At 49.3% G+C, this 12,967-nt stretch overlaps 1 protein-coding gene across 8 annotated transcripts in view; it reads left to right on the top strand.

Annotated features, from left to right (window-relative positions):
- IL15RA (interleukin 15 receptor subunit alpha) overlaps nt 1–12,967 on the top strand; it is a 51,052-nt gene that overhangs the window by 12,753 nt on the left and 25,332 nt on the right. For 3 of the 8 annotated variants that reach the window (XM_030940133.1, XM_030940132.1, XM_010366510.2), the window contains exons 2-5: nt 4,388–4,582; nt 6,961–7,059; nt 10,238–10,435; nt 11,011–11,044. In XM_030940133.1, coding sequence (XP_030795993.1) covers nt 4,388–4,582; nt 6,961–7,059; nt 10,238–10,435; nt 11,011–11,044 — 526 coding nt within the window. The remainder of the gene's footprint in view (nt 1–4,387; nt 4,583–6,960; nt 7,060–10,237; nt 10,436–11,010; nt 11,045–12,967) is intronic. The other 5 variants (XM_030940131.1, XM_030940135.1, XM_030940136.1 and 2 more) reach the window with 4 other exon arrangements.

Consider the following 12,967-nt stretch of genomic DNA (forward strand, 5'->3'; position numbering starts at 1 on the left):
ACATGCCTATAGTCCCAACTACTTCAGAGGCTGAGGCAGAAGAATCGCTTGAACCTGGGAGGTGGAGATTGCAGGCAGTGGGCCAAGACTGTGCCATTGCATTCCCAGCCTGGGTGACAAGAGTGAGACTCTGTCTCAAAAAAAAAAAAAAAACAAGACAAATTTACTTAATTAGTCTCCTACTGACAACATACAAGATTAGTTACAGATACTGGCTGTTATAATCCATAACTTTGTACATACTCAGTTTGCAAATATACCAGCATATCTGTAAAATAAATTCTTAGGGGTGGAATTGCTAGGTTAAGGAATATGTTGTAACAATGTCTCACAGGTACACAGACATATCTGTAAGATAAATTGCTAGGAGCAGAATTGTGGGGTCAGAAAGCATGTACCTCTATAATCTTTGAGACTGTAAATATGCCCTCACTAGGGTGGTACAAGCAATCTGAAAGTTCTGGTTGACCTAAAAAGTTTATTATTCAACTTTCTGCTCTTTTCTGATTTGGCAGCTAGAAGTGCTGTCTCCTGTAGCTTTCTTTTTAACACTTCTTTCATTGTGAATAAGATTGAGCATTTTAAAATATATTTACGAGCCATTTGTATTTCCTTTCCTGTAAGCTGCCTATTGTATCTTTTTCTTATTTTCACATGGGATTTAGCACTCTTTTTGTTGATTTTCAAGGGCTTTTAACATATGAGAGGAGGTCAGGTGTGGTGGTTCACACCTGTAATCCTAGCACTTTGGGAGGTGGAGGCAGGCAGATAACTTGAGCTCAGGAGTTTGAGACCAACCTGGGTAACATGGTGAAACCCAGTCTCTAAAAAAAAAATATATATATATATATATATATAAACTTAAATATATATATATATAAACATATGTAAACATATGTATAAACATATATACACATATATAAAAATATATACATATATATAAACTTATCCAGGCATGGTGGCATGTGCTTGTGGTCCCAGCTACTGGAGAGGCTGAGGTGGGAGGATCACTTGAGCCCAGGAGGTTGAGGTTGCAATAAGCCATGATCGTACCACTGTACTCCAGCAAGACCCTGTCTCCAAAAACAAAAACAAAAACATATGAGAGGAATGGCCCTATATAACATGGGATGCAATTTCTTTTTCATTTCACCATTTGCCTTCAGTTGATACTGGGTTTTGCTACACAGAAAGGATTTTATTTTGAAATGGGCTAGATCACCTAAGTCAACCTCAATTACCAGGTCTGCGCTGATGCACTGGGCAATTGGTCTTACTAACAAAACAAATGCAGTACTTTGTGTAAAGGCTACATAGAGCAGGGGTTGGCAAACTTTTTCTGTAAAGGGCCAGATAGTAACTATTTTAGACTCTGTGGGCAACCAGGTCTCTGTTCCAACTATGCAGCTCTGCCACTGCACGTGAAAGCTGCCATTGACAAGACATTAATGAATGAGAGAGGCATAAAATGTTACTCTCAATAACAGGTGGAGGCTGGATGGGGCCTGTGGGCCACAGCCTACTGACCCCGGCACAGAGGCCGCCAGGGGCCTCCCTACCCCAGGCTGCAAATCTTCCTGCCACTGCATTTGGTCTCCCCGTCAATCCACCCCGAGGCAGCAGGAAGATGACTTCACTCAGTTCTCTTGTCTGGGACCCAGCCTTTGCACCAACTGCTCAGCAGGGACTTACCGAGAGCTTCCTGACCTGGAACCAAAGAGACATGCCCCAGCAGCTGTAGGCAGCCCGTTGGTTTCCGTGTTTTACAGCTGCCTTGTTAACCCCCGTCGCTGCCCTGTACCAGTGTCTTAGCCAGTGACACTCAGGGCCTAGACACACTCAAATAGTGGGGAGTCTGGGGGAGATGTTTCTGGCCACATCCCCATGGGCACCAGGACCCAGAGTACCCTCCAGCACTGCCCACCCTCAGCCCCTCCACACCCAAACCATTTCTTACTCATCTTTTCGATGCACAAGAAAACCTAATAATGTGATTCATTCACAAGAAAAATAGTCAAAAGAAAATCTTACAGTTATTTAAAGTGCCTAAAGAAAAACCTTGCTTTTTAAATTTAGCCACAATTGAATCGTTCAGGCCAGGCATGATGGCTCACGCCTGTAATCCTAGCAGTTTTTGAGGCCAGGCAGGAGGATCGCTTGACCCCAGGAGTTCAAGACCAGCCTGGGCAATATAGAGAGACCCCCATTTCTACAAAACAAACAACAAACAAAACAAACAAAAAACAAATTAGCCGAGCATGGTGGTGCATGCCTGTGGTCCCAGCTACTCAGGAGTCTGAGGTGGGAGGATTGCTTGAGCCTGGGAGGTTGAGGCTGTGGTGAGCTACAGTCACACCACTGCACTCCACCTCCAGGGACAGAGTGAGACTTTATCTTATAAAAAAAAAAATCTTTCTGGCATTGGACAAGACCTCATCTTAAACAAGGAAAAACCAACCATATCGGCTTGGAGAAATCATGGTAGAGTAATACATTAGCTGCCTCCTTGCCTTTTAAGAACTAAGGATGATCCTTTTGGAGTTTCTTTATAGAACCACAGTCTACAAAATTGGTGCCAAAGGGGATTTTATGTTAACTGTCATTAAGGCCTTGAATAGATTCTTTCCTGGGATCCACAGATCTTTATATCAGGTACATGATCAATAACACCAACCTCATTCATTTTTGCCTACTGGAAAACAAGTCAACCTTTCTTTTTTACAGGTTTCATTGTTGTTGTTGTTACATAATGTAGAAAAAAAGTCTGAAGTTCTCCTACAGCTCACTCAAGTCAGATTGTCTTTAACATTCATGTTATGTGCTTTTACATAGGAAAGGAATTTTTTAAGGACAAAGAAATATCAATAGTTGTTAATAAATAATTATCAACAACAACTAAAAGCCATTAGTGAATACAGTGTCCCCAGAATGGAAATGGAAGTGACACACATTTCATCTTTTCTTTGCTTCTGAGGCCAATCCCCTTAGATGTAGACTCGTAAAACCCCTCATGTCCACAGAATTGAGCTCCTGCACCATTGCCGCATGTGTAGCTGAAGTTTGGAGTCTGAGTCCAATTCCACCTGTCACAAAAGTAAAGCCGTCTGGAGCAATTCATCTTGCTTCTGGTTTCTTCTGAAAAAGAGGATAATGAGATAAACTGGTTACAAAGGTAGAAATGAAATAAACTGAACTCACTTCTATGAGAAAGTCAGGCTGAAGACTGTGGTTGAGGAACAGAGTTCATCCATTCGTTCTTCCAACAAGGATTTCTTGAGCACCTACTAGTTCCAGGTACAGTGCTGGGCTCAGGATCACAGTGTTAGCAAAACAGATGTGGCCCTACCGTCATCTGGCTCAGAGTACACACAGTGGGATGCACGTGAATTACGTAATCTCAACATCTCCAGTACAAACTGTGGAAGAGACTAGGGGAGAAAGAACTCAGCCCAGGCCCTTGTGTACTCAGGGAGAGGGACGGTCTTCCTTAGGAGGCAGTGTTTCAGTGAGCTAGGAAGGGTGGTGGGAGACAGAGTGCCACTGTGGGTTGTGCTTGGGAAGAGGTGGGTAGCATGGTGAGTGATGCAAGGGGAGCCCAAGACCATTATGGCTGGGGGAAGAGAGCTAGAGGGGCTGGCCGAGCCCTGAAGACTTCGTAAAGATTTGTTTTTATTCTAAGAGCACTGGGTGGTCAGGGAAGAGTGAAGTTGTCAAAGATGCATTTCTTTTCTTTTTTTTTTTTTTTTTTTTTGAGACAGGATCTCGCTCTGTCGCCCAGGCTAGAGTGCAATGGCTTGATCTGGGCTCACTGCAACCTCTGTCTCCCAGGTTCAAGCAATTCTCCTGCCTCAGCCTCCCCAGTAGCTGGGATTACAGGTGCGCCACTAATTTTTTGTATTTTTAGTAAAGATGGGGTTTCACCATGTTGGCCAGGCTCAAAGAGGCATTTCGAAAGGTGATGCTGGCCGCAGAGGCCTGTGGGAGAGCCTGCAGGGGGCCTAACTGGTGGCAGTTGCTGTCGTTCAGTGAGAATTGGAGGCTATGTCCACAGTGGAGAGTGATGAAGACTTTTGAGAGATACTGAGGGCTTGGAGAGGGGTGGGCAATGAAGGGAGAGGGCGTTTCATTGACGACCCTCTCCCCACGCCCCCATCTCTAGTTTTGCTGACTGACTGGCACTTCAGGCGAGGCTCTGGGAAGGCTTCTGGGTGACGGATGCTCTTCCTGCGCATCCTCCATGTGCCTGGCACCTGGGGGTTTTCCTAAGGCACCCCTAGGATAAGCTGGACCCAGCCCTAAAGTTACTGACTACCGCCGCATGTGCCTGGAGAACGCATCTTACAAGTGGAAACCTCTTCACCCTCCCCTGTCCTCTGCACTTTTGCAGGCATCACGTGCCCTCCCCCAGTGTCCGTGGAACACGCAGACATCCGGGTCAAGAGCTACAGCTTGTACTCCAGGGAGCGGTACATTTGTAACTCTGGTTTCAAGCGTAAAGCCGGCACGTCCAGCCTGACTGAGTGCGTGCTGAACAAGGCCACGAACATCGCCCACTGGACAACCCCCAGTCTCAAATGCATTAGTGAGTAGCCCATGCCACCCCACCCTCCTCCCTCCCCCACCCCGCCAAGGCTGCACAGAGATAAGATACCATCTCAGGGGGCAAGGGATCTATGCTGAGGTCTGAGGCTAAAGACACCAGTGGGGGCCGGGCATGGCGGCTCACACCTGTAATCCCAGCACTTTGGAAGGCCAAGGTGGGAGGATCACTTGAGGTCAGGAGTTCTAGATCAGCCTGGCCAACATGGTGAAACCCCATCTCTATTAAAAATACAAAAGTTAGCCGGGCATGGTGGCATGTGCTTGTAATCCCAGCTACTCGGGAGGCTGAGACAGGAGAACTGCTTGAACCCGGGAGGTAGAGGTTGCAGTGAGCCGAGATCACACCACTGCACTCCGGCCTGGGCGACACAGCAAGACTCCATCTCAAAAAAAAAAAAAAAAAAAAAAAGGACACCAGTGGGATCCTCAGCAACAGCTCCTGACGTTGGAAATACACAGGTGCTGGGGTCACAGAATTCTGGGTTTAAATCCTGGCTTTGCCGCCTACCACCCAGGAGGCCTTGGGCGGCTCTTGTGACGTTCTGGCACTCTGGCTGGTCATCTGGAAAACGGACTTGATGTCCACACTGCGGGCTGTGGGAGGGTGGTGTGAACCCTGGTAAATGTTAACTCTTATTACATGTAGTGCTTTGATTTGAGATGATGCTGGCAAGAGAATTTGGCTGCAGAGCTGGGTGGGCACTCACAAGCACACTAGTGTGGGAAATTTTGGTGGATGTTGGAAGCCATCACTGCTCCTCGCTCATTACCCAGCCCCGGGGATGGGCGCAGGCCCTGGAGCAGGGCTGCCCTTTGCTCAGTCAGCTGTGCATGGTGTCCAGCAGGAGGGAGGGAAGGTGGCAAGAATCGACTTTTTTTTAACTCTCTGCACCTGGATAAACATCCCAGAAGCGGCCAAACCTCCTCGGGTGGGAGCCACTTGGGGCTGTTTCTGGAACACTCAGGCGTGCTTCTGCCCCGCTCTTCCTCCCTTCGGAAAAAATAAAAAATTAACCCAGGGGCTTCCAAGAGAATTCCCATTTAACAAATGTTGAGTGTAGGTTTCTCTCCTTCCCCAGCTCGTCTCTGGGGCAGGGATGAGCACGCCCCTGCATGGAGTGACCCCATCGCTCACGCCCTCCGCAGTCGGGGACAGAGGGGAGCTCCGTGAGGCGCTGAACATTGCCACTGGCTTGGTAGTGCAGGCTCAGCCTCCTCCCCCAGAACAGAGTCCCACAGGCAGCAGGGGGAAGGCAGGGAGGAAGACTCCGACTTGTTCTGAGAAACTGCTCGCTGGGGACACAGCACCCTGTGGCATCAGCGAGTGAATGAGAAAGCCGAGCGTGGCGGGGAGAGCAGGATCTGTGGGAACCATGGTGGGTCTTAACCTGCCAGTCCTGGGACTCCCTGGAACCTGTAAGCCCGAGGTAAAATCAGGGCTTTCTCACTGCGAGGAAAGTCAGCTCTCCTCAATGCTCCATGTCCTTTGGGCAAATGAATCTGGGATGGAGAAGAGCTGTGGGCTCCAAACAGGGTCAGGATAGGAGAGGAAAGAAGAGAACCCAGAATCAGGATTTTAGAGCCCAAAGACTGGATGCATTTTTAGGTTTCACCTAGCCCAAAGATCCTTCCGCGTTCTGATCACTCACGACTCCCTCTGTTATGCTTTCCAACCTCTTGTGCTTTGAATGATTTTTTTTTCCTGCTAAACAAGCAAAATGAAAGCCAGATATAGTGGCTCACACCTGTAATCCCAGCACTTTGGGAGGCCAAGGTGGGAGGGATTGCTTGAGACCAAGAGTTGAAGACTAGCCTCAGCAACATAGCAAGACCCTGTCTCTACCAAAAAAATTTTAAAAATAAAAAAATAAAAATTACCTGGGCATTGAGGCACGTACATGTAGTCCCAGCTACTCAGGAGACTGAGGCAGGAGGATCTCTTGAGCCTGGGAGGTCGAGGCTGCAGTGAGTTGTGATCACACCACTGTACTCCCACCTGGGCAACAGGGCAAGACCCTGTCTCAAACAAACAAAATAGAATCTACTGAGTGATCATTTATTTTCCCAAGAATAGCCATTATTATAAAATTGAATTGATATCATTAATATCATCTCAGCCAAAATAAATTTGATATTTAACTTGTGCAGTCTTTTTGAAAATGCAAGAAAAATAGTTTGCAGTCTGTCTTTGCATTTGGGTGAGGAAACATTGTTTCTCATGCTTTTAACATGTCCCAGGAAGCCTGACGCCTCCACTGTAAGTTCATGTGTTAATATATTTTGTTTGTATCCAGTTCTGAGGCTAGCCCAGGTTCCAGGCTCAGGATCATAAGTGCCATGTGGTTATCCTCTCTCTAGGAGACCCTCTCCTGGCTCGCCAAAGGCCAGCGCCTCCCTTCACAGTAACGACGGCAGGGGTGACCCCACAGCCAGAGAGCCTCTCCTCTTCTGGAAAAGGTAGGAAGGTCAGAAACTTCTTGAGGACATTTATTCCCTCCCAACACCCAAAGGCCCCATCACCAAGCCTGCAGACTCATGGACCTCCGTGGTGTGCCACTGCAGACTTAGGCAGTAGCACAAATGTCTTATTCAATCAAGAATAAGAATGTCTAGCTTAATTTTCTTTTTCAAATCAAGGTTGCTTGATATCCAGGTGTTATATATGCAGAATTAATAGTGGTTTAAAACTCACTAATATGTCATATCATATTTAGTTGTAGACACTTATCTTCAAGAACTTAAAGTAGACTGAGGTTTGAGGTTGCATGTGTGTCAGCCCTCAACATTTTCATGGGTGCTGGCAGAAACGAGGGAACTCCAGGATGGGAGGCCAGCAAGCAGCGGCAGCTTCAGCATGTTTGCATCAATTCCCTTGTCCCCTAGCCAGCAGGGACAGCACAGCTAGGCCTCAACAGATGCCTGTCCGCTCAGCGGGCTGCACCGTGGGAGAGGAACCCCGGGCTTCGGAGACCCAAGCATTTTGTCATGGGCAGTAATCACGCCCGCTCTCTGCTCCAGGGGAGACCATGTCCCTATCTTCCAAGGCGCTTGCTATAGAAGCACCCTTGAGAGGATGGTCCAGAGAAAGGGCAGTCAGCTCCCCTGTCTACAGGATGTGCAGAAACATCAGAGATCCGTGGAGAGCTGCCCCCCGCCCAACCAGACCTAAACACCAGCACATCACGGTGACTGCTCTATTGTAGAGGCATTGCCTAAAGCTGCCAGTGTCCCAGGCTTCAACAGAGTCTTTGGAGATTGTCAGGACCGATTTCCTCAGCATTTTCTCAGTGTTCATAAAATTTGAAATCTTGGATGCTTTCTTGGGATCCTCTGCCCTGCATGCTATGATACCTTCATGTTACAGTTCACTCTTGGCTTTAGTGTCGCATCGTCCAGCCTGTGGCTTTCCCTGGCCCCTGCCTACTCCTTTGCCCCCAGGGATGGGCCTGTCTGTGATCATTCATACTACAAAATGCAGCCATCCTTTGTGGAGTGTCGGTTGTCAGCTGTGGATACACACTGACATCTGAGCGCTCCTGTTGGCCTGGGCGCAAGCTGGAAATCACTGCTCTCCAGCCCCAGGTGGATCTTTTTTTTTTTTCTTTTGAGATGGAGACTTGCTTTATTGCCCAGTCTGGAGGGCAGAGATGAAATCTTGGCTCACTGTAACCTCTGCCTCCCAGGTTCAAGTGATTTTCCTGCCTTAGCCTTCTGAGTAGCTGGGATTACAGCCGTGCACCACCACACCCAGCTAATTGTTGTATTTTTAGTAGAGACAGGGTTTCACCATGTTGGTCAGTCTGGTCTCAAACTCCTGACCTCAGGTGATCCGCAAGCCTCAGTCTCCCAAAGTGCTGGGATTACAGGTGTGAGCCACTGCACCCGGTCCCCAGGTGGTTCTTAAGTGGCCAAGGCTGAGGCCTGCAGCTTGAGGGAGGAAGAAGCAGCTGAACAAGGTTCCCTCCTAGTGAGTCACCTGCACAGGGAGGAAGGGGTTGAGGGTCTGGCTCCATTTAAACTTGAGGTAATTCTACAACCCCTTTGATCTGAGTCACATCTCGTTAACCCAAGGAGATTATCAAGTAAGCCTCTCCCATCCCCACTTTCGCATCCCAAATGCCTGGTCCGATGGCCATTGTCGAGACACAACTGTGCAGTCAGAAGCTCCGATGTGACAGCAGCCTTTGACCCGAGCTGGCACGACTGTGGGCACTTGGCTGAGGACGCCGTGGTGCGCCCTGTCTGCAGGGAGCCCTGGAGCGTTGGCAGTGAGGGCAGGGCAAGTTGTATGCGAGGTGGTGACAAAGGATTAAGGGGATGTGAGGACTTCTCATGACTTGTGTGGCTGGGAGACCATGGGAACGCAGCAACAACAGTGCATCCAGAGAGCCATAGCGCTTGGTCCCACATTTCCTAAATTCCGTAGCTGTCACAACAGAAGACACGTTTTTCATGGAGAGGGAACAGTACCTTTACACTGCGGGGGCAGCCACCTTCCAGGGAAGGACAAAGAAGACAGGGAAGACTCTGAACCCAAGGCAGCCTCTGTTCCTGGCAGCGAGCTCATCAGGATGCTTTCCTCCAACACAGCCCGGAGAGTTCAGGCCAGAGCCCAGGCTTCACGTGTTTCAAATTCACCCGCTCCGAGCATCCTCGGCCAACGCAGCTTCACCTGCTTTCAGCTGAGCCTCCAACGTTGGGCCTGCCTTCTCTAGTAAACAAGCTGAACGACTCAGATCTTTAACACCTTTTCTTTTCTTCCCACCCACCCCCTGCCCTCCCCGCCTTTTTTTTTTAAGAGACAGGGGTCTCACTCTGTCCCCCAGGCTAGAGTACAGTGGCTCAATTATAGGTCACTGCAGTCTGAAACTCCTAGGCTAAAGTGATTCTCTTGCCTCAGCCTCTCAGATAGCTGGAACTATAGGCACACGCCCACCACACCTGGATAATTTATTTTTATTCTTATTTTTGTAGAAACAGGGTCTTGCAGCAGGGCACAGTGGCTCTCGCCTGTAATCCCAGCACTTTGGGAGGCCGAGGTGGGTGGATCACCTAAGGTCAGGAGTTTGAGACCAGCCTGGTCAACATGGCGAAACCTCATCTCTACTAAAAATCCAAAAATTAGCCAGGCATGGTGGTGTGCATCTGTAATCCCAGCTGCTCGGGAGGCTGAGGCAGGGAGAATTGCTTGAACCCGGAAGGCAGTGGTTGCAGTGAGCTGAGATCGTGCCACTGCACTCCAGCCTTGGTGACAGAGTGAGATTCCATCTCAAAAAAAAGAAAGAAAAGAAATAGGGTCTTGCTATGTTGCCCAGGCTGGTCTTAAACTCCTGGACTCAAGCGATCCTCGCACCTCAGCATCCCAAAGTGTTGGGATTATAGGCATGACCCGCTGTGTCTGGCTGATCTTTTCTTTACACGTGCCGTGATAGTAGCCATGTTCTTTAGTGTTTTCACAGGTCCTGTGGCCCTTCTGAGGAACAGCTATGTCACCCTCTTAAGGAGCAGTTTGCTGTGGGAGAGGGAGGGCTGGCCAGGGTGACTCACTACGGCAGCGCCCACATCACCCCGTGCTGCAGCTGAGAGGAGGGGAGTCTGCACATTGATGCTCTCCCTGCCTTGGCCTCTTCCACAGAGCCCACAGCTTCATCTCCCAGCTCAAACACCACAGCGGCCACAACAGCAGCCATTGTCCCGAGCTCCCGGCTGGTGCCCTCCACATCACCTTCCACAGGAACCACAGAGATAGGCAGTCATGAGTCCTCCCACGGCCCCTCTCAGACGACAGCCAAGACCTGGGAACTCACGGCATCCGCCTCCCACCAGCCGCCAGGTTAGCACTCGCTTTGCCCCAGGAGAGGTCCATTTCTCACTATTGCTTCTGAGATCGGGGCTGAGATCCAGCACAAGGCAGCTTTATACCGTCAACCCAAAGTCGGGATTCACTGGGTAGCCTGCTGCCCCCGGCCACCAGCCACAGCCTCCTGGCCTGGCCTCTTTCTCCGTGGCTTTCTCTGTGGCTGGGGCAACGAGAAAAACAGCCCACCCGCCAAGATGTGACAGGGCCAGCCTTGTCACCCGCACAGCAGAGCCTGTGCTGAGACTCTGAGTAGCATCTGCGCCCTCCCGCAGTAGGAGGTGGTGGAAGCTGCCTGCAGTCCGGGGATCTGTGGAATGGAGGAGCTGTGGGTAATGTGGACCTTCTCTAAAGCTTATCTGATTCTTAAGTGTGGCCAGCACCTCAGTGAGCTAGCTGGCTTGTTCTTTGCTAAAACGAGTCTGGTTACGCCAGCCACGAGTCTCCGAGGGTGCTAAGATGGGAGCCGAGCTGTGCAGAGTTTCTCCTGCTTCATGAGGATCTAGGACCTCTAGGACTCCAGCCGTGATGCTGTCCTCTCTTTTCCGCAGGTGTGTATCCACAGGGCCACAGCGAACACCACTGGTAAGTGTGTCCCTTTGTGTAGTATGTTTATCATCAGGGTGACCGCAGTCCCAGGTGCTGGGTGGTCCTGGCCCAGGCCTGCTGCCCAGCACAATCCTGACAGCGGTCCCTTCCACACTTAGAAGCCCTCCATCACATAATAAGTTAAACAATAGCTGCCTTATGGAATTCTCTGTTTGATGTGCCTGTTTTTCTAAATATTGGTAGCTTCTAGCTGTCAGGCGACTGGAGTTGAACCCAGAGTGTTAGCACCCCACAAAAGGGCTCAAGGTTAGCTCTTCACAGCTCTACACAGCAGGGTCCACCTCCCTTGTACGGAGCCTCCAAAGCCACAGGTGCCAATGCCAGCACTGACATTACAGCATCTCTGCCAGGAGCTGCCGATCCCTCACCGTGCGCTTAACAGAGAAGCTGTCCACATTTTCAGGCATGGTGGCTCACATCTGTAATCCCAGCACTTTGAGAGGCCGAAGTGGGAGGATCACTTGAGGCCAGAATTTGAGGCCAGCCTGGTCAACATAGCAAGACCCCACCTCTATTAAAAAAAAAAAAAAAAAGAAAAAAAAAGGCCAGGCACGGTGGCTCACGCCTGTAATCCCAGCACTTTGGGAGGCCGAGACGGGCGGATCACGAGGTCAGGAGATCGAGACCATCCTGGCTAACACTGTGAAACCCCCTCTCTACTAAAACTACAAAAAATTAGCCAGGCGTGGTGGCGGGTGCTTGTAGTCCCAGCGACTCCGGAGGCTGAGGCAGGAGAATGGCGTGAACCTGGGAGGTGGAGCTTGCAGTGAGCCGAGATCGCGCCACTGCACTCCAGGCTGGTCAACAGAGCGAGACTCCGTCTAAAAAAAAAAAGAAAGAAAAAGAAAAAAAGTTAACAACACAAAATGAAACCAAAAACTGCTCCTCCTTACAGAAGACACATGCAATGCTAAGGATAGGAGAATAGAAAAGAGAATGTGCAAGTGACGATAAGGAGGAAAAGGGGAAAGCGTTTGCAAGACTAAAAGAAAAAGCTGAAGGGAGGGGAGGAGAGCTGAGAGAGGAGGGGAGAACAGGAGGAAGAAGGGAAGCAGGCAGGGAGGAAGAACGCAAGTAATGAGAAGAAAGCAAGTCATGCTCCAGGCTGACAAGCTTCCAAAGTAACAAAAAACCCAACTGTAATTTGATATGGGCCAAAATTATTTTAATCTTCTGTTTATAAATTTTCCTGCTAGAGAATGACTCGTGTTTTTGTGGTCTCATTTTTACCTGCATCAAACGTCATCTGGGAAAACATCAAGTGACTTTGGACATTTTAGCAGTTAATTGATTAGAATAGTTTAAAAAACAATCAGGCTGGGCGAGGTCGCTCACACCTATAACCCCAGCACTTTGGGAGGCCAAGGCGGGTTGATCGCTGGAGGCCAGGAGTCCAAGACCAGCCTGGCTAACATGGCGAAACCCCATCTTTACTAAAAACACAAAAAATTAGCTGGGCGTGGTGGCACATGCCTGTAGTCCCAGCTACTTGGGAGGCTGAGGTGGGAGAATTGCTGGAGCCCAGGAGGCGGAGGTTGCAGTGAGCTGTGGTCACGCCTCTGCACTCTGGCCTGGGCAACAGAACAAGGCCCTGTCTCAGAAAAAAGACGAAAAGTAAATCCCATTTCTAACTCAGAAAACCGCTTGCAGGAAGGAAGCAACACTTGCTACCAGATTTCCAGGCATCCTTCCAGAGAGACGGTACAAATAAACACATAGAGGATAAGGAATGCTGGACAGTTGCTTCATTTCTTCTGTTCGGTACCACGTTTGTTTCCACTTGCTGGCATACCTTGTAGATCCCCCCATACCAGGACACAAAAACCATCTCATTATTTTTAACAGTTACAGAATATTCCGTTGTATGGAATTCCCACCATGAATTTAGCCAACCCCCTA

Source organism: Rhinopithecus roxellana, chromosome 11 (genome assembly GCF_007565055.1).
Source record: "Rhinopithecus roxellana isolate Shanxi Qingling chromosome 11, ASM756505v1, whole genome shotgun sequence".
NCBI classification, from domain to species: domain Eukaryota; kingdom Metazoa; phylum Chordata; class Mammalia; order Primates; family Cercopithecidae; genus Rhinopithecus; species Rhinopithecus roxellana.